A 22,088-nucleotide genomic window follows, 5' to 3' on the forward strand; every position below is an offset into this window, starting at 1 on the left:
ACTCTAACCTAATAATTCGTATGGTGCTTGATTAAGCTCAAATCTCTAAATAAAAATAAAAATTATTTTATATATTATATAATATTTTAAATATTTTTAGTAGGTAAAATTTTATCTTTTATATTATATTTTTTTAGAAATAAATAAAATATCCGTCATCATTTCATTAGAATTATGAAATATTGTAAAATAAAACAGGTAAAATTTAAAAAAAATATGTTGGAGATCAATTAACTTAACTAGGGTGGGTGGAAAAAATAGATCACTAAAATATTTATAGGCTTTGAATTTCGTCTGCAATAGTGTAAGTTTTTACCTAACTTCAAATTTGAATGTTCACAAATTCTACACTCTTCAAATTTCTATAAACACTACATAAAAAAATATTAAAAATTAATATCACATACTTATTAATTGTTGATCACCTCTACATATAAAAAAATTTATTGACTTATAATATTAAATTTAATAGTAGAAATTAGCTGAAATATCGGAGAACCTCCATGTTTTTACTGTATCTATTAATTGAGATATCTGCAAGCGGCTCAACTTTATTTAAGATGAAATGAGCTAGTCTGAGCTTGATTTGGTTATAACATGAATCAAACTTTGGGCTAGACCTTGCATGCTCCATCTCAATTCCAAACAGTATGGCAGATCCGAGTTCGCATAGTTTCTCTATGCGCACATTCAGAAAAACTGTTCATCGCACTGCCAAAACTCCCCGTGCACACATCTTGCACGTGATGGACCCCGTTCCAGATCCGAGGAAGCCGCATCTAAAATCCAAACAGATCCAACGGTCAGAAAACCCTCCCATCATCATCCTTCCACCCAAAATTCCAAACGCGAGGGCGATGACTCCAAGGGAAACCAAACCCCCCCTTCCCCAGTCATCCCGCCCCAAAACACAAAAACGAAAGAAACCAACGACCACACGCCGACCGTCGGATTCGAAGTCGACGGTCACTTTCTCGAACCCTAAGGCTCCCACCCCGGTCCAAATAAAATCCGGCCGTTGACAGACGCTCCCCCTGCCTTTTGATCTGTTATAAAATTCTCTCTCTACCCGTCCCTCCCCTCCCCAAAGTAGTTTGTGTCCCTTCTCTCTCCTCTCTCTCTCTCTCTCTCTCTTCCCCCTTAACCTTCTCTAGTTCTCTTCTCCTTCCTCTCATGACTCCTCTCTCTCCCACTCTCTCCTCCTCTTAGAGAGAAGAGAAGCTAGGGGTGGTGGGAGAGAAGAGAAGAGAAGCCATGGAAGGCCAAAGGAGCCCGGGGGCGAAGCTAGCTCGGACTTCCTCTCTCCTCCGTTCCCCCACCCTCCGTTCCTACCCCCACAGCCTCTCAACCTTGGCGGAAGAGGACCCGGACGACGAGAAGCCCACCCGACCCCCCCCCGCTGCCCGCCCCTCCTTTCCTCCACCCCGTTCCTCCTCTCTCTCTCCTCATCCTCATCCTCCTCTCCTCTTCATCTTCTTCATCAGAGAGTTTTTTTCCTCCGGGAACCTCCTCCTCGCCTCGGGCGCCGTCGCCGTCGCATCCGTGATCATCCTCCTGTGGAAAGTTTTCATCTTTGGCCGCGCCGCTAGGCGGAGTGGCTCAGTCCAGTGGTTTATCGGCGATGAAGATAGGATTTTGAGGAAGGGGAGGGGTAGGATTGGGAGGATAGTGAGGGAAGGAGTGGAATTTTACGGCAATGGGGATGTGTATGAGGGGGAGTTCCACCAGGGGAAGTGTAATGGGAGCGGGGTGTATAGCTTTTTCGGGAAGGGGAGGTATGAAGGGGATTGGGTTGATGGGAAGTATGACGGGTATGGGGTCGAGAGCTGGGCGAGGGGGAGTCGATACAGGGGACAATACCGCCAGGGACTGCGGCATGGGTTCGGGATGTATCGGTTCTATAATGGGGATAGCTATGCCGGGGAGTGGCTCGGCGGGCAGAGCCATGGGAGTGGAGTGCAAGCTTGCTCTGATGGTAGCTGCTATGTGGGGCAATTCAAGTGCGGAGTTAAGCATGGGCTTGGCTGCTACAGTTTCAGGTACCGATTGCTCACTGATTATAGATTTCGATGGGTCTTTAGCTTTTCTTATGGGTTTTGATATATTGGATCGCTTTATGAGATTGTAAAAGTTGTGCCTTGTTTCATGGATTAATTGTAGATGTTAGTGCTTGAAATGATCGTGTTCTGGTTTTGCTGATCATGGAAAGTTGGTTTATTTGTTGTTGATTGACATCAATGGAACAATAGAATTTTGTGCTGGATAACTGATTAGTGATTGGCTTGTTAGGGATTGAGATACTGATCAGATGGGATCTGTGTTCTGCTTTGATTTTCTTTTTTTCTTTTTGGAGAGGATATCCGCATTTTATTGTTCATTGGATCCATGTTTGTTTGGTCTAATGTTCTTGGTTTGTGGCTATATTTTCTTATTGGAGATTTAGTCCTGTTGAAATAGTCCCTTCCCTGATTCTGATTTTAATCTTAAATTTTCTTCAAGGAGCTTGAGATTTTTTTTAAATTTGAAACGTTTGCAAGATAGAATGGATTGGGAGGTTTGGTGAAATCAGATGGTTCTTTTTTTTTTTTGTGTGTGTGTGTGTGTTGGGATGAGGTGCTGATTCTTATATCTTATCAGAAAACGAAAAAGAAGAAAAACTTATAGACTTGGCCTTCACTCATGACTATGTGATTTTCCAACAAAATCTTCTTAGTCCATTTTCTCATCTTGCTTTAGTTTGTCCACAATGTTCACTGTTTTCTTTGTATGAAATCGAGAATTTTGAATCACTTCCTATGCTTTTCGGCAATTTTGGTTCTTTTTTCTTTCACTTGTGATATTTGTGAACCGAACACCAATTATCGAAAAGTGCTTAATATTTTCTTAATGACATCCCTTTTATTGCTCTGCTTTACATCTGAGATTTTTAATGCCATCCTTTACTTTCTCATACTGCGTTTGGCAGAAAGTTCTAATTCTCACTTTATTGTTATATTTTCAACATTATCTTGATTTTCTAACTTTAAAGGTATGTCCATGTTAGTGTGGATGGAAAATGATCCAACTTGGTTTGATGTAGGAATGGTGATAGGTACAGTGGTGAATACTTTGGAGACAAAATTCATGGTTTTGGCGTCTATCACTTCGCTAACGGCCACTGCTACGAGGGCTCATGGCATGAAGGCCGGAGACAAGGTTTTGGAACATACGCATTCCGAAATAGTGAAATGAGATCAGGAGAGTGGGATTGTGGTGTTTTAAAGATCCCCCTCCTCCCATCAGATCCTTTGGTGCGACGAGCTATTCAAGTATTCTTCTTTTCATGACTGCATCCATTTAACTCTACCTTCGGTCAATATTCTAACTCTCAGAAGCTTTCCTTTCCACTAGGCTGCAATAAAGGCTGCAGAGAGTGCTAATAACCTCCCCCGGCTGGACGACCAAGTCAATAAGGCAGTCACAGCTGCAAATAGAGCAGCCACTTCTGCTAGGGTTGCTGCAATCAAAGCTGTCCAGAACCATATGGATGGAAAATTTTGTGATCCAGATGTGTAAGGTTAGGGTTTTTTAATCTGTACATTTTAGTTACTAATTTATAAGGTTGTCAGAGAGTTGCCGATCGGGCAGCCAAATACCTGCCTGATCTGAGTGAAAGGAGGAGGATTGAGAGAGAAGAAACTGACAGCAGATGCTTGGGGTCTGTAGACCTGACCCATATCCCTCCCATGACTGTAAGATGTACATAAGGCCACATGTGTGTGATTTGAATATGAGTTTCTGAGAGCTGCTTTGTTTGTTCATGTTCTCTTGTTTTCAACATCTTGTGTAGTTCCAGTCAAAAATCAAATTGGAGAATTGGTGGTGGTGAGATCATGTGCTTTGATCCTTGATAGTGATTGCGTTTGGATCTTCACATGGGAAACAGTAAGCTTTTTGGAGCATTGAGTGGATTCTTATTTCTTTTAGTAACTTTTATATTGCTTCACCATACCTTTAGCCTTTTGTGAGCCATATCCTTTTTCCGATCTCTGCATAAAATCCAAACCATCTCAAAACTTGGATCTAGAAGGGAATAGAATAACATGCTTCTGCTGCATCTCCTTGAATTAGTTCCAATCGGCTCCAACCACTCCCTCCTGCAATCTTCTAAATATGTTATAGAACAGTGATCTAGTACAGATGTTTTGTGATCTTTTTGACATCTAGTATGCTGCCTTGGATAATAGGTATGTAAAAGTATCAAGATTTGAAAATTCTGGTGCATGTTTGATGGACCTGCTGATTATTCATCGTGACTCGGCCTTGTCGATAACATGCTGTCGGTTTTTTGGAAATCTAGAAAAGAAACTACATGTCTAAAGAGTATTCATTTGTTGCTCTCTGTTTATCTTATGTTGGCACATGTCTTTCCGACACCCCTCATTTAAAGTCTTTGTTTGCTATATAAATATTACAGGCATGGTGTCTTTCATCAAATATCTGGGACATCAGATTCAATGTTTTGCCATCTGATTAAAATCTGAGGCCTTTGTGTGGAGTAGGTCCATGGACACCAACCATTCAGCTGGTCTCAGAGGCCATTCCGGTTTGCAAGACTGGCCTTATCATTAGGGTCAGGTTGGCGGGCAGAAAGATAAAATTTTGATCAGTGAGGTGGTCCATGTGATGTATGCTAATTAATTATGTTTGAATGTTCTTCAACTTTGCTTGGAAGACAAGCCTTCAGAGAGTAGGCTCCCTTTGTTTCCGGGCAGATGTCCATCCTTGGCATCAACTCATGGCCATGGGTGGCAAAAGTGGGACCCCACAATTAAACTAGTCTTGGATACCTTTCCTTAGATTTAAATATCAGGATATTGATTTGGAAACTGTTTGCTGACATACTAAATGCGAATTGCATTGAGAGCTTGGAGGTAAAGAGTCTTCTCAGGGAGAGATTTTTCTTGGTCAAAGTACTCTTTCTACGACTTATGGAGCACAAGATAAAAGCTTTCCACAAGAAAAAAAAAAAAAGGGAAAAAAAGCATTGGATGATACTTTCAGGAGGGCTGCCCGTCTAAGTTGAAAAGAGGGTATCATAGTGGCCAGCGAACGAAATGCCTTTTGGTACAGATTTATGGTGTTGCAATGGCCATTTTGAGGCACTTTCGTTGCAGTCAACCACGCGGTACTATCAGTTGAAAACAAAATGGTATATATAATTTCATTATTAATTGTCCATAATGCTAATATTTTGCCAAGTCAAGCCCTTATGTAGCTCATAATGCTTGTTAAGATAAAATAATTATATTAATCTCAATAAACAAGATCTGTTTTTCTTCGTAAGCCAATTAATAAGCAGTTGTAACTTGTACGAGCTCATAACGTCCTTGGGTATGCTTGCTAGGTGGTCGATGCCGGGTTTCTTAAGACCTGTATGGATACGTAGGGTGATTTGCTGTCTAAGGCTCATCACTTAAAATAGTTTATTCCATGATTTGGATCACAATATCAAGATAAAACCAACGTGATAAGGATATGACTATATATATATATAAAAGGCTCATCACTTAAAATAGTTTATTCCATGATTTGGATCACAATATCAAGATAAAACCAACGTGATAAGGATATGACTATATATATATATATAGTAACTCCATTCTTGGCACCATAGGCTCAACAAAATGACTTTCTACTGTGGCCATCAGCCTCGAACCCAGTTTATGAATCACAAACCTTGCTCCTCTGCTATCGATCACACTGTTATCGAAATTGATCTTAAGATAATATGGGTTGGGAGGTCTCAATTAATGGAGTTTCCAAAGATCTGCGGTCCTTAAGGTCAAATCAGTCAATGATAGGTAGACGATCTCAATTGCCTAACTTAAAACTTTCTCCAGAATAAATCTCGTAAAGTATCTCAACTCAAATATAAAGCTGCTCCTGAACAATCAGATGTGGTAAGTAGTATAGGTAGTTCAGATGCCAAGCAATCCTGTGGCCTCTGACCTAATACTCTGCCACATAATCTCCAAGAATGACGGAACCGGTGTCTCTGCGAGGGCTGCTGCTGATAGGAATCCGGTCAGCTGCTTGATCTTACTAGCTCTCAAGCATGAGAACAGCACATGCCCCACAATCGGGCAGTTTACTTATGCGAAGTGACATGGAAAGATTTTGGACCAATGTGCACTCACCGTACATAGCATTTTAGGTGTCCATGATAGAAAAGGGTGAGATAGAATCGGTGAAGAAAGAGTGTTGCAAGTTGGATCTACCATGCGAGTTCATCTTCATAGTTCTCTCCATTTTGAAGATCAAATTCCAAAAACCCACTTACGGAACACTTCTATTCCATTCTCAATGAAGTTTATTAGAATCAAAGGAACAAGGTTCCCTTCGTATTCTCTTCTAACCCACGTCGAAAAGTTCGACTAACAGGAAAAATTCATATTTCGTGCCGGCAAAAGTAAAAGAAACATGCGACAAACCAAATAAATCAGTTTATCAACTAAGATAAGCAAAGAAGGATTCCAATTACTAATAAGATTCGCAAATTGGACAAATCACATTGCAGTAAAGAAACAAAGAGACTTGTATAGATCCAAGTCACATCGACTTTTCACCACAGATGCCGAAAGAAATGTGTCTACAAGGAAATTGGTCCCAAGGGACTGCTTTGTGTTTCATCCTCCATCATGAGGAAGAAGATCCCAATCCAAATTCCTCATCGTGGGGAACCAGGTAGTTCTAAGCATGCAAAACTAATCTATGCCTCGTGGAAGCCCATAGTTCTTCTGTAGGACTAATTGCATGCTTCATGCATTCATATCTTAGAGAGGGCAACAAGGTATAAATTGGTTCATCCAGGAGGCCGACAGCAGTGATGTCCCCTTGTGTACCAAGACTTGGAACTCTTCCTTGCTCTATTTGCCTGCTAGATTTATGGTTTTTACCGAGTTTGAAAATATCATGGAATGGAGACAACCCACGTTCTAACACTCAAGATGGTGGATGTCCTGTCCTATTCCGATCCATTTTCTGACTCATCCCATCTCTGACATTCAGGATGGTGTCTCTTCTCCACACTCGGAATAGTAGGGCACCTCTTCCGTTCTGCTAGTACTTAAAAACTTAGTTTTACCTTAATATATGGTTGATCTGGTTTTTACTTACAATCTATGATCACACCATGGATATCTTACCATGGTTGTATTCTGTGTCTAGGTATTGTAAAAATTACAATGCCATGTTCCTTAATAATTATCAAATTCTACATGAGTTAGCTAACAACTAAGATCCAAAAGCAGATACTTAAGATGTCAATAAAACGTTCAAAGCAGTGATGTCCCCGTTGGCTCCCCTTCAATTCAAAAAAAAAAAAAAAAATGAAAAATGAAAAAGCAGGGCCCAGAGAAAGGAAAGAAACTCTGCTGCAATAAGAAAACTTTTAGATTTAGTCGAACATAGAATCTTTCAATGCTGAGCACAGACGTATGATAATTAGGACAAGTCAAAATTCACTTGATACTATGAACGTTGAGATGTTTTCCAATCTAGCAGATTGTTTAAAATGCCAGCATAAATATAAAAACTTTCGCACGAATAGGAATATAAGCTTCAAAATAATAGAGGGGCTCCATAGTCCAAGTGACCCGAACCTCTTCGAATTATTACACCACCACCAACCACTTGGTAATTCAAACTCCTTTTTAAACGTTTTCGGCTTGACAAATCCCTTGACGAGGGGTTCAACCTATAGAACTGGAAGGGAATTAAATAGCACATACCACTCCTACACCTCTTTTCGTATCGGTTCCATCAGATCCAACCACTCCCAGCTGCAACTTTCCATGAGTGTTACAATAGTAAATGGGTGGTGACGTGGTTCCATGAGACGGCGAGTAACCTTTTTGACCTCCAAGAGTTGTCGAAAAATATTTCGATTTGGAGATCTCCAAAGCGATCAGGACTTGTCGCTAACTACTTGTCCGGTTGGGTAACGCTGAGAAGGACCTACATCTCAGAAGGATGTCTTCTTCTTTTCTTTTTCTCATAATGTCCATCCCACACCCTTCAACAAAAAAGGTTTTCTTTACCCTGTTACATTCAGTGGCAAGTGGCCTTCAGCAGTGGCAACGTGTTCCGAAATCATCATCATATATGTGACCAGACAATGAGCTGTTCTTCATGTTCATCTTTTAACAAGAAAAGATTGTTGAAAGATTATTCATTACTTTAGTCAGATTGTTGAAAGGAAAAAATGAACCAAACGAGCAGTTTGGTGATCCATTACTTCATATGATGTCTTCTCTGCTACTTTGTTTCTTTTGAAATGTGTCTAGCCCTCATATTTGATTTTAATGGCAGCCTTAATGTACAGATGGATTTTTTTGACTTTGTTTCAGAGTACATACTTGGCATCGGTTCGTGACTCATGTGAAGCAAGTGTATCTCATCGTTGGAGCAGGCTATTTTTCATTTGTTTAGGTAGCTTTCAGCTGTTTCAAAGAAGGGGAATTTGAACCGATATCTGGCAGCTGATGTAAGAGAGAATTAGATAATTGGTGCATCTAACTTTAGAAAAGAGAAAGTTCTTTCTTCTTCTTCTTCCTCCTCTTCCTCTCCTTGTTTTGTTTTTTTATCTTTGGCGTACGTGCTGAAGGGACTTTCTGGACAATTACTTGACAAGTGGTTTCCAGGGAAACCAAAAAAAATCCCTCAGATGATGCAGCAGGCTCATTATGCAGAAAGAGACATCCACCATGACTACAACTTGAAAACATCACCATCCACCATATGAAACACCTTCATCACAGATTGAAAGGCCTACTTCTTGGTCTGTACCAAATGATGAATTTCTCCCAGCTTAGAACAATCTTGGTTAGGTGGATGTACATTAAACTGTATTGACTAATAAGAGATCAGCGAAACCACAACTTTGGTCCCACTTAGAAATGGGCTCAGGGCCAAAGCCAGCTCGAAAACCACAACCAGTGAAGTTATTGTCTGATCTAAATTATAGATGCATACTTCACCTCCAGTACATTATTGATGCATGAATGCAAGCAACTTGGATTAACAAAAAAGAAATTATGACAGTTGTCCATAACAACGTGGGTATTATAAAAGATGTTGGTGGTATATTTTAAAATATTTAGTGCCACATTCAAAAATATTAGTCGAAAGATATTATTTGAATTTCTTGATCCTACATAAATATCTAGTATTTACTCATCGTATAACTTACAGGTCCTCACATTTAGCATATATGGACATCAGGCAGGAAGACCACAGTGAAAGCAAGTATAAAATAAGATGAGTGACGCAGGAACTGTGGATAGGGCTGCATGGTGCATCACCTTCCCTGCTAAGGATGAGACTCCGACAAGTCTCAAAATTTATTGTAAATATTCATCTTCCTCTTTCTTATACGTTTTGTTGTATGCAAAGATGGGAGAACTTATCATCTATATTATTTTATCTTTAATTTTGGTTTCCTTATGTCCGTAGTATCACGGTGCAGCAAGCAGCAACATAACACAGACGTGCTCAACATCATGTTGCATTCAAATTGGAGTTGAATGGGCCAGCAGGTTGGGCTCCCATGCCAATCTTCCTAAGTGTTGGGCTAGGAATATTCAGAGTCGTAGTTGGACATCTTTTCCTTTTTTGTGGTTGGATTTTCTCTCGACTGGATGATGGTTGGACTCCTCTGCCTCCTTTTTAATTTCCTTTCTCTTTTTATATTTATTACTATTCCCTTTTTTTCTTTTTTCTATTTTTTCCTTCTCTTTTTCTTGTTCTTTTTCTACCCATTCCATCTCTCCCACTGTTATGCTCAAAAAATAATCATGCTGATCCTGGTCTAACACCAACCATGATCTGTTTTGCCCTGGTAAGTCTTGTACCTAGCATTCTAGGTGCTTATTTTTGTTTCTATTGGACTGGAATTAACCTTTGAGAGCCTCCTTTGTTTTCCTTATAGAACTGTATTAGAATTCTTTCCTTGGTGAATCCGTATGCTCGTCCAATATGTTTTTGATACAGCAGAAGCATCAAAATATTGTATTCATTTTATTGTTGATCTACATGGAGTAAGGAGATGTCTTATGCGAACTGAAAGTGCTGGTAGTAGCATATTTTCGATCGTTGGTGAGTGAATCAAAATTACAAGATAAAATATACAAATGATCTTAAGAGTCATTGTCTACACAATGCTGTAACACCCTATAATTGTCCATATCATTTTGTTTGTTCATAAAAGGTAGAATCTAATTAGGCTACATTATAAACAACTTGATCTCTTGCCATCTCAAACCAACAGATCAGCAGCTGCTGTGGTGAGCCAAAATATGCCACACTGTCCTCTATAGCTCTCTTACTTTCAATTAACATAGGTTGGATCAAGATTGAGCCTTCCAAATATACAAGCCAACATGCCTACTGTTAATCAGCTGTGTAGGTCTGGCATTCATCTCTGCATGCCGCAGCATTATATAGTAAAAATAAGATCTCCACAAACAAGTCCATAATTGGTTTTCGTCGAAAATAAACAATCTCATCTTCAGTTTTTAATCCAAACCAAGTAGGCTAGCTCGCAATCTTCCATTCAAAATTGTAAACACCACCATCGGCAGTAAGAATCAGCAACAAGCTTCATGAAACCAAACACAAGGTAGAACCAAGAGACTGGCTCAATGGGAAACTTTTCAATAAACTTAGGGAAAATCAATTCCCATTTCCCGTATATGAGTGCCAGTTGATGTTATAGGCGGGGTCATAGATTGTTGAACATATGTCCTTGGAGGGATCTTACATACTCTCTGTTTAATTTTTCCCTCCTCCTGGTAAACTATATTCAGCCATTCGTTACTTCTATAGAGCAATGCTATGGTAATAATAATAATTAAAAAAAAAAAAATAAACACTCATCTATCTTGCATCATTCACTTTGCTTTATTATGTAGCACACTTCATGATGCCAATTCAAGGAGAGCAATGGCAATACAACACGCCAGCAGCCAAGTGATTCTTCCGAGTCACAATAGCATTGTTCTAATATGTTTCCTACAGTCTTGCACATTTTTAATGAACATTTATATAAACAAGCAAGGGACTAAAAATCGAATGGCTACCAAAAATAAGTGCTTAGGGCCAAAAACTTTTTTCAGGAACTAAGAGATCGGAACGTGATTTGAGAATGGAAAGCAGAGATTAATCAGTTTTTTGCAAAGAAGGTTTCCAAAGACTACTCAATTCATGGACAGCTGCTCTCAACAAGCTCACCTGCTTCTTTGAAACCTTTTGCAGCTGCAGACATTGATTGCCACAGGAGCGCAAAACATGTAGCAAGCTTTTAATCTCAATAAAGCCCTTGAAGCTATAGAGGGACCAAGTAGGAGCTAAGGCCAACCTTTCTAATGATGGTCCACACAACACCTTTAGTGGAAGGAGTTGTTAGGGAGCACATATATCTACTACAATAATTCCTACCCTCCTTTCTTATGCCCCTTGTATCAACCATGCCCAACTTTTCACCTTGGATTCCTGTGTCTTCCAGTTTCAAAGTGTAGCACTTCATCTAGCTTGCAAGCATCACAATTTAGTATCAGCATTTCCTCAGTGAAGGTTCAATTTACGCAAGTTAAACACTTTAAGCTCTGCCACCAACCTTGGTGAGGAACGAATCAGGTCTGCCAATCTTATACGAAATACGAAACATGGCAATCTTCTTGCCAGCACTTTCATGAACCAATCTTGGGGCATCCAGTGTTTGGAATGAAAATATTTGCGCTTGAATTAGTAATATTTTGCAAGAGAGAAAGTGTTGGGTGGATGTCTGGCCAGGACACCACCTCCCAAGACCCTTTCAGTACCACGCGATGCAGTAGGAAGAAAGAAGAAACAAAACAGAAGAAAAACAATCAAAATACGTGGATCAGCCACAAAAGGGCTCGCCTCCACGGGGCATGCAAACTTCACTATGAAAAGAAAATTTTACAAGAGGAGACCTCACCCTCAACCCTTGTACACCCAATTCTCTCTCACATGAAGTTCCCCTCACAAAAGCTCTCTCTCTCTTGGAGACCCCCTGAACCCCTGAAGAGCCTGGCGACCGCTGTCCAGGAGCCTCCTGCTCCTTCTCTCACAGCGCCTCACGCCTCTCTCTCTCCTCTCGGTTCGTACGGCGGCGAGAAAACCAAAACCGCTCGTTCTCTGCTGTGTCTCAGGCCTTTTAAAGCCTTAAACATAGGTTAGAGGGTGATTAGGAATCCTTAATCAAGCCAAATCACGTCCCAAGCCGTCCGATCAACACCGGGAGCTCTCTGGACCCTTAGATCGCGCTCCGGTCCACGGAATAGGGCCGTGGACCGCGAGAATCGAGTGGGAAACGTCCACGCGGTCCACAGGCCGCGCCGTGGACCACCCGGTCCACGGTGGACCGGGGATGGGCCAGCAGGCTGCTGGGTCGCGCGTCCCGCACGGGCCTGGGCCTGGGTCGCGCGTCCCGCGCGGGCCTGGGCCTGGGACGCGCGTCCCGCGCGGGCCTGGGTCCCGCGTCCCGCCCGGGCCTGGGTCCCGCGTCCCACGCGGGCCAGCGGGCCTGGGACGCGCGTCCCGCGCGCCGCCGCCTGCGGCCGCGCCGCTGCCGCCCGCCGCCGGTCGCCGGCGGTCCTCCGCCGCCTCGGTTTTCGTGCTATCTTCGAAAGCTCGTATCTTCTCCATCCGAGCTCCGATTCAGGTGATCTTGGTCTCGTTGGACTCCGTTTTTCGCCGCGAACCTCACTGTGGGCTCAATGTGGGCTGAATCTCGAGGCGTCAAATCCTAACAATCTCCACCTCGACTCGATATTCGGCCTCCTCCAAACTTCGAGAGCATCTGGATCTCCTCGCCCCCATGCCCTGGGGCAATCGCCTGCTGATCATGGATGGGCAAACATGGGAGTCGAGCCAGGCTGCTCGATCCCATCTCCGTCGTATGCTGTGCTCCTCCTGACTTGAGACCTGCTCGGGCATCATCCTGCGGCAATAGGAATCTTACCTTGCGACGTCGCCTCTCGTCCTCCCGAGTCTCCTGTCTCGTGCCCGATCCGCCTCCTGGAGCTCCACCTCGCTCTGGGCTCCACCTGGCTCCCGATGCTCCACCTCGCACTGGGCTCCCTGCCAGGTAATAATGTCCTCTGCTCCCCTTCTTCCCCTCCAGCACAATCCTATCGCCGCGTAGCACCCTCAGGATTCCTCCACCAGCTACCGTCCTGTAGCCTCTCGAATCCAGTCTGCTAAGTGAGATAAGATTCCGCCTGAAATCGGGTATGTATCGGACCTCCCCCAATCTCCTCACTGCACCGTCATGTGTCCTCCAGCTGACCGTCCCAATGCCTCTGATCGCACAGCTCGATCCATTCGGCAGATATACAGTGCTCTCACTGTTCTCCAGGGAGTCAAACTGCTCCTCTCTGCAACACACATGATAGGGGCATGCAGAATCTAATATCCACTGCTGGGAAGAAGTAGATACCTCGTCAGATATCTCCAGGACATCTCCATCTGAATCGCTGCCGGCCGTCGCTACAGCAGCCACCGTCCGATTTTTCAGTTGAGGGCAATCTCTGGCTAGATGCCCCAACTCCTCACACCGGTAACACCTGGTTTTGCTCAAGTCCCTCCTGGACTTAGACCGCCCTCGATGCGATCTCCTGTCGCTCCGTCTACCGCCTCCTGCTCCTCCAGAAGTCATCAAAGCTGAGCTATCGCCACCTGAGCTCGAAGCTGGGTTCTCCCTCCTGAGAACCTCGTTCTGGAGTATCGCCGCGGTGACCTCGTCCATCTTGATAGTGCTCTTCCCCACTAGAAGAGCAGTCACCAAGGACTCGTACGAAGGGGGAAGCGACGCCAGCAAAACCAGCGCCCTGGTCTTCTCCTCAACGTTCTCGCCAACGCTGAGAAGGTCGGTGAGGATCTTCTGGAAGTGGCTCAGATGCTCCTGCACGCTCTGTCCCTCAGTCATCCGCAGTTGGTAAAACTGCCTCCAGAGGAAAAGTGTGTTGGTGAGAGACTTTGCCATGTACAACTCCTCGAGCTTCGACCACAGCACCGTCGGGGAAGTCTCGCTCAGCACATGGATCACCACCTCATCCGCCAGGTACATGCGGATGGTACTCACCGCCTGCATCTGTAGCCGTTTCCAATCCCGCACCTCCATGGTGGTCGGTTTCTCATCGCACAAGAGAGCTTCGATCAACCCCTGTTGGATGAGCACGTCCTTCACCCTTGCCTGCCACAAGGAGAAATTGCTCTTACCATCAAACTTGTTGATCTCCATCCTGATTGTTCCTGTTTTCTCCATCTTCAGTCTTGCTCACCACCACTGCAATCTGCGTCCTTGTACCAACCTGGCTCTGATACCACTTGTTGGGTGGATGTCTGGCCAGGACACCACCTCCCAAGACCCTTTCAGTACCACGCGATGCAGTAGGAAGAAAGAAGAAACAAAACAGAAGAAAAACAATCAAAATACGTGGATCAGCCACAAAAGGGCTCGCCTCCACGGGGCATGCAAACTTCACTATGAAAAGAAAATTTTACAAGAGGAGACCTCACCCTCAACCCTTGTACACCCAATTCTCTCTCACATGAAGTTCCCCTCACAAAAGCTCTCTCTCTCTTGGAGACCCCCTGAACCCCTGAAGAGCCTGGCGACCGCTGTCCAGGAGCCTCCTGCTCCTTCTCTCACAGCGCCTCACGCCTCTCTCTCTCCTCTCGGTTCGTACGGCGGCGAGAAAACCAAAACCGCTCGTTCTCTGCTGTGTCTCAGGCCTTTTAAAGCCTTAAACATAGGTTAGAGGGTGATTAGGAATCCTTAATCAAGCCAAATCACGTCCCAAGCCGTCCGATCAACACCGGGAGCTCTCTGGACCCTTAGATCGCGCTCCGGTCCACGGAATAGGGCCGTGGACCGCGAGAATCGAGTGGGAAACGTCCACGCGGTCCACAGGCCGCGCCGTGGACCACCCGGTCCACGGTGGACCGGGGATGGGCCAGCAGGCTGCTGGGTCGCGCGTCCCGCACGGGCCTGGGCCTGGGTCGCGCGTCCCGCGCGGGCCTGGGCCTGGGTCCCGCGTCCCACGCGGGCCAGCGGGCCTGGGACGCGCGTCCCGCGCGCCGCCGCCTGCGGCCGCGCCGCTGCCGCCCGCCGCCGGTCGCCGGCGGTCCTCCGCCGCCTCGATTTTCGTGCTATCTTCGAAAGCTCGTATCTTCTCCATCCGAGCTCCGATTCAGGTGATCTTGGTCTCGTTGGACTCCGTTTTTCGCCGCGAACCTCACTGTGGGCTCAATGTGGGCTGAATCTCGAGGCGTCAAATCCTAACAGAAAGGTTACTTGACCACCCTGGGCCTCAAGATTTATGGGGAACAATATTATCATGATGCTATCTCACCAAAGTAGGATTAGCTTCTACTAAGAGAATAAAAACTTGGTCATCATGGAAAGGCATCACACATGGATGTGAAAATTTACATTCATGATTATTATTATTTTTCTCAAAATCGAGAGGTAAAGGTGTAAAAATTTGACAAGCCAACACCAACTTTGATGAGTATATGCCAAGGATCACAAAATGAGTGTGGTCTTGAACCAAAGATGGGAAGACACGACCTAAGTGGCAGATAAAGAAAATATTGGAGCAAATGGGATGTAACTTACTAAAGCTGAAAGGAAATAAATAAATTCAATTCTAAGTCTTTTTTATAAGGCTTGAAGCATGTACACTGGAACCAAATTAAAAGGCTTTATCCTTATTTGATGAGTAATTTATATAAAAAAAATATCTTAAAAAATTGAAACCTTTGCATGAGAGATGCAAAATTGAGTCCAAGAAACATTTTTGTAAACCCTTTGCTTCTCACGTTGTAAAACGATTGAGAAGAATCTTAGTTGTTTCGATTACCTCAACCTGTATAAGATTTGCATGCGATATTCGACCGAGAAGCAAGTGACATACAAGAAGCAACATACCTATATGGAAAAAACTTTTGCTTTCCAATTTGAGACAATAGCTCGTAGCCATGCATGGAAACCAAAATTTTGAAATTTTCCTCATTGCTCCTTTTGGGATCCCCATAAAATTTTATGGCAGTTCTCCTTCTGTCTTTGATGAGAAAAAATGGAACCAGAATTTCTACACTACTTTGCAAACATTAAGCCATGAAGGAATGCAGATGGACTGGCCCACCACCCCTGCCCATTTGCATCCTTAAAGCCATATTTCTGGACTTTACCGGCCATGCCTGGGTAAATGAGGCATGAATCGGTGCATGCCATGCACGGAAAACCCATTCCTGGTGAACGAACAGAGCTTAGAATTACGAGTTTATTGAGAGAAAACTGGCACAGTTTTGATAACATAAACTTATATTAAAGCTTGAGTCTGGGATATTATCAATTATATGATTATTATGAGTCATTACTTGATTAGAAATTCCAAAAACTATTTTTGATATTTTTTTTAATATTTTGTGATGGCAGATAATGATAATAGTGTTATTTGAAAAGTCACCGTATATTATACCATTCTTCACATTAGAATTTTATCCACCATCATGAAAGCTCATAAAAACTGTTTATACATCATCATGAAAGCTCATAAAAACTGATATATTACTCTTCAATAACAACTTCCATGATTACTATATAGCTTCATAATTCATAATGATAATCATAGCATATATTTAATGGCCATGCATCCCACTTGGCCACCATATATATTCAATGTAATAGAGGAGCCTGCAAGCGATTGTGATAGAGGTTGTTTAAAATGTCAAGGAAACGATGCTTATTTTCCCCTAATAAAACATGCAATTTTTTTATAAATAAATTTTTTTAATTTACAACTCTAAAAATTGGGAAAACCATGTTATGATTAAAGAATTGGAAGAGGAAAAAATTTTACATTTTTTTGAAGTGTTGCCGAGGGACTTTCGTTGTCTAGAAAGCACCTGATCATTTGCTTGTCTATTCCCAAGGCACAACAACTTGTCAACTTAGAATTATTGTGAAAATGTAACTAAAATAAAGCCTTGCAAAACTAAGGGCAGAGAGTTCCTTTTCATCACCTCATCTTGATGGATGGTGAAAAGAAGAAAGAATAAAACAATGATGCTCCAAAAGTCAATCTGGTGATTCCTTTTTTTAAAAAAAAAATAAATTGCAAAATATTTAAAAAATGCATTTGCATTGCTGTTGTGAATTATTGTGCATAGGTACATACAATTAATATATATCAATTAGTGGAGCATCATGGAGTGGCTACTGCTTAATATAGAAATGATGCATCAGACTCAATGCTCTGTTGCCACGTTAGGGTGTAGTTTAAGAGTGCATACCCTTTAGCTAGATCTATGGTTTTTTAAAACTTCAGGTTGATATATACAACAAAAATGCTAGTCCTCATGCAATAATTTCTTGCTGTAACTAGCCCATACTTGTAGATTAGATATATATTATACAAGTTTGCACATCAAACAGCTCATAGACATATTTAATTGCCATTGGGTGCAAATGACTCTAAGCAATATATTTAAAAGGAAGAAAGAAATAAAAATTGTATTCTTTCCTTTTCATAGTCGCTGCTAACACCTAAATATCTTATGCTACTCAATGTCATACTGATCGCATTAAGATCGTGAAAGGAGAAGAAACCCCAATATGCTGTAGGTTCCAATTAATAAATGGGTTCTCGAATCAAAACTTAGCACCTTGCCTTCTCCTTTGCGACTTACCAACATCTGGGAGCACAAAAGTTTTTGTCATGAAAAGCATCTGCTCATGGTATCCTTGTTAATCCAAATTAAAACACAGACAAACAAAAATTCTCATAAATAATGCCCAGGAAAAGATGATGAACAAGTCGCCGATGTGCCTCTATAACCTATTGCTCCACCAAGGAATCAATAAAAAATTATTGGTTATATCAAATACACCAGCTCAGTTGTGGACCAATCCAAGCACCAAGCAGCATGCATGCATATGCCTGTATCGCGCTGGATCCGATGTCTTTTCTTTCTTTTTTGTGTCTTTATATATTGCTTTGCGGTTGGATTGCACTGAGCTGATAGACTTAGTCGAGCCAATAATTTCTTGGAATGTAGCACAACTATGTGGTCCCCAAGCAAGAGAGACTTTGGATTCCCAAAGTTTGGCGTGTATAGGGAACATAAACACATTTGAACAAAAATAGACATCCAACAATTCAGATTGATATATAATCCTTGCAAGTAGTGTCAAGCACACAAAAGAGAAAATTATTGAAGCAAAGAGCTCCATATATTGAATCCTTTCTCTTTCCTCTTTTCCAACCCCAAATATTTTGCCACTCTTTCTCATACCTTACAAAATCTATACCCATAATTAATTAACCATGCCGTGCTCTAGTCTCCCTAATCAGATGGCTAGCTTCTGAATGATGAATCATTCCTTGTCCTATATTGTTCCCTCCGGCTATCCATCGCTTCGGCACTTGCCAGGACAAAAGTTGTAGACATCAAACATAAACAAGAATACCGATCACTACAATGAAACAGTGACCAGAAAAAAAAAAAAAAAAGTGAGGAAAATCCACTGATCCAGAACAAAAACAAAATTGCAAGAAAGAAAGCTGGAGAAAGTAATCAATCCAGGAAGAAATAAGAATCCTCCATGCCGTTGCTAACTGCAGGGACAGGAAGTAGTACATCAGTAAAAGGAGGAGGAGGTGGAGGAGGAGACCAAATGGAGGCCGAGGTGAGCCTCTGAGACTTCCAAGCGAGCACCAGCTTGTTAGGCCCGTCCTCCTCCACTCGGTACCCATCGTTGAAGAGCCCCAGCAGCAGCCTCGCCTGGCAGTGGTTGAAACAACTGATGCCAACCCTTCCAAACCCCCTCCCTACCATCCACTCCCCCCAACCCCCTTCTCCAATGCCTCTATATGCCCTACCCACTGCTCCGGCGATCCTCGGCCCCAGTATCACCCTCTCCACCATCCCCCTCGCCAGCCCTTGTATCGGAAACCCGGCATCCAGTGAGTCCCACACCGCCGAGTACCGGTGCAGCTCCCCCATGAACCTCCCCACAAAGTCCCCCTCCCCCTCCAACCCCTCCTCCTCCTCCTCCACCACCGCCACCACCCTCGCCCCCAGCGCCGCCGCCCCTGATAGGAACGACGCCACCGACCCCGCCTCACGCCTTGTTCCCGCCCCTTGCGGCGGCTGCAGCACGCAGTTCGCGACCACTGCTTCGCCCTTCACCACCTTCACCCCTCCCGGCCGGAACCGCTCGTCGGCGTCCAGCCGGCACTGCCCGAATGCGAAGGGCAGCCCGATAGATGATGCGAATGCCGCCAGCCGCCGTCCCGTCTCCTGCACCCCCCGCACCCCGCCGCCGCCGCCCCGCGTGACGGCGGTGATCCGCAGGTGCGGCGGCTGTGGGCCGTCCTCCCGGGAGACGAACGCCTGCATCAGCGACGCCCACTGGACGCCCTCGGCGATGTCGTAGTCGACGATGTGGACCCGCCGGTCGGCCGCCACCGCCTCCAGGATCGCCTGGTTGGCGGTGAAGTGGCCAAATTTCACGTAGGGGGACATGTCCTGGAGCAGCTGGAATGCGGCCAGAACATCACCGGTGTGGTCGTCGCGGTGCGACGCCGACTGCCGGCCGCCGCCGGCTGCGGCGGAGGAGGAGCCGTCGAGCAGGCCCTGGAGGGCGTCGGTGAAGTGCACCGCGAGGCGCTCCATGGTAGTCCCTCCGCCGCCACAGGTGGCGCCGGCCGGCGACACCAACTCATTGAGCCGAACCAATATCACCCGAGCCAGTTCCCGGCACTCGTGGGGTCCCGCGAGGGCCTCCGCCGCCCCCATCAGTAGGTGCACCAGCCGAAGCCCCTTCTCGTCCTCGACGCCGGCGCCGCCGTTACTTGGCTCCTGCACCGGCGGCGTGCCGACGCTGGTGGTGGTGCTGCTCGGGTTCGAATTCCAGTATGGATCAAAGGACGTGTGAGGCGCGAGGCCGGTGGGTTCGTCGTCGTCGGTCGTTGTCGTTGTCGTCGCACATCATGGATTCAATGAGGCCTCGGAATTCATCGTCGGCGGAGAGAGGGCCCCAGTCGATGACCGGCGACCAGTCCGTCCATCCGCACCCATTGTCGTCGTCCATGGTGGAGTTGGAGTTGCAGCCAGAGAACTCGAGATCCCCTGCTTCTTCCATGGCCACTGCCATGTTTGCAGCCTATTTTTCCTTTTTTTATGTCCACCTAAAATCTATCCTCCTATCTTATATATATAATATACACACACACTTTGAATTTGGGGGTGGGTAGTGGGAGAAAGAGGGAGGAGGAGTGGAGGAAGTGCTTGCCACTTGAGAGTTATTTATGCATGGGGGTTAGGAGCGATGAGATCAGATTGAGAGGGCTAAATCCAAAGAATGTTGTTTATATTATTTGATGCTGGTTGTAGTCTTCGGGAATTGGTTGTTAAAAAAAAACAATGGAGAACTTTAATAATGAATGAGACGAAATGGGAGAAAGAGAAGGCTCCCGCCAAGCGAGGAGCATCGAAATCATCAAAGAAGAGATATAGCTCTCGGCAGTATTTGCCAGCGGTCCCGGGTCATCGTGCATAAAAAAATTCAAAATAGATAGCAGATATTTAGATCCCTTGTGCCAATAATTGAGGATTCCAATCTGATCGGTGATGAATAATTAATCACTCATTTTTTTAACATAAAAAAATAAAAATATTTAGATTCCACCAGAAATTTTTTGCATGGTTCTACCACTTGGCTTGTTATGACAATTCATAGCCTGTCACTGGTGGCCATTACGAATGGGTCACCGGAAAAAGGCCAGTTATCGGCCGGAGGAAGGAACGATCCGACAATGATCACAACATAGATCGCGGCGGAACAAATGCCACGTCAAGTTGCCGGCGCTGGCAGAATATTTGCCGGCCGGAGCCCCTGAGATCCGAGCTAATGACAAGAAGGTCCCTTTTGGGGAGGAGGGAGGACCCTGTTTGGTGGCACAGCGACAGGGTGACGCAATGTGAAAGATCTAACCGATTATTATGTGGTATAGATTGTGGACGGTTGTTGTTCCTTGGCCTGTGATTGGTCCGCCTGCAGTGAATGGTGGTGAGCGACAGTCAACCTGTGCCGTCCGATGGGTGATTGGATGGATGGACCACTGGTAGGTTCCAGAATTGTTGGTGGAATCTATCCGGTGGTCCCTCTCCAAACATTCTTTAGCATCCCACGCATACGCAGTTCCAAGTACCAGCCAGCCACCCATAGTAAATGATAAAAAGAGCTTTTAAATTGGACTAAATACAACTATTAAGTAAATACAAAATATTAATCATGTAATTAACAATTGAATGTAACATGATGATCAAACAAAGAACCACATTTTTATTTTTTATTTTCTTTTAAAAAAACCATAGCTAATCGTAACAATTTTGGCACTCCCAATATGTTATTTATGTTGATAATAAGAAATAAGTAAAACTTATTATCTGATTGTTATTAATTTTTCATGGCCCCAAATAGATAAAGAGATTCAACTAAAGCAATATCAAGTTTTACTTAATAATAAATAAATAATGTGTTTTTATGAACTTGGGAATCCTATAATGGAACAGTGTGCTTCAACTAAAGAGATTCTCTATTTAATTTGTCCTAGATTTTATTTTAGACTTTAGTCTAGAAGTTTTACAGTAAGATAAATAAATAATATCAAAAAAAATTCTAGAAGTCATTATGTTTTACAAAATACAAATACATACAAATTTAATGTAGTGATAAGACTCATACTACCACCCTCCAAATAGATGTTTTAATATGCTTTAGCTTAGATCACTTCGTTTGGATGATCATCAGCTGAGTTAAAGAACGAAATATAGTTTAAGATTGTCTAGAAGAAAATGATTATAGTTTAAGACATCCTACAAAAAATATAAGAAACTGGAGCATAGGTTGGTTTGATTAGGTACATCACCTTTTTATTTTATTGTGATCACTTCGAACATTTCTATATTTTTTTTGGTATCAAGAAGTATATACTTCAATATAAACT

General features: G+C 43.6%; 3 protein-coding genes across 8 annotated transcripts in view; 1 reads left to right on the plus strand and 2 right to left on the minus strand.

The window, feature by feature from the left end:
* Positions 1-7,340, minus strand: part of LOC105048698 (uncharacterized) — a 93,849-nt gene extending 86,509 nt beyond the window's left edge. The window contains exon 1 of the mRNA XM_010928104.4: positions 7,336-7,340. The gene's annotated coding sequence lies outside the window, so the exon portion shown is untranslated. The remainder of the gene's footprint in view (positions 1-7,335) is intronic.
* LOC105048702 (uncharacterized) lies at positions 1,092-5,223 on the plus strand. 6 transcript variants are annotated; one of them, XR_832686.4, is made up of 5 exons: positions 1,092-2,039; positions 3,080-3,308; positions 3,391-3,556; positions 3,830-3,924; positions 4,457-5,223. XR_832686.4 is itself a non-coding variant. In XM_010928110.4 (4 exons), exons 1-3 carry the CDS (start codon positions 1,255-1,257, stop codon positions 3,553-3,555), a joined length of 1,179 nt encoding a protein of 392 aa, XP_010926412.2. In that variant the 5' UTR covers positions 1,092-1,254; the 3' UTR covers position 3,556; positions 4,457-5,223. The 6 variants fall into 6 exon arrangements, 2 of the variants coding, with proteins under 2 accessions (XP_010926412.2, XP_010926411.2); XR_012142984.1 differs by lacking the exon at positions 4,457-5,223 and adding an exon at positions 4,227-4,274; XR_012142982.1 differs by having other exon boundaries at positions 1,093-2,039; positions 3,391-3,731.
* A 10,736-nt stretch (positions 7,341-18,076) lies between the features above and the next one.
* LOC105048783 (protein NODULATION SIGNALING PATHWAY 2-like) lies at positions 18,077-20,598 on the minus strand. The gene is given in 2 exon segments (XM_010928230.4): positions 18,077-20,043; positions 20,045-20,598. Coding segments are annotated over 2 exon segments (1,581 nt in total). The 5' UTR covers positions 20,234-20,598; the 3' UTR covers positions 18,077-18,651.
* Positions 20,599-22,088: the final 1,490 nt, after the last annotated feature.

This window comes from Elaeis guineensis, chromosome 7, assembly GCF_000442705.2.
Source record: "Elaeis guineensis isolate ETL-2024a chromosome 7, EG11, whole genome shotgun sequence".
NCBI classification, from domain to species: Eukaryota; Viridiplantae; Streptophyta; class Magnoliopsida; order Arecales; family Arecaceae; genus Elaeis; species Elaeis guineensis.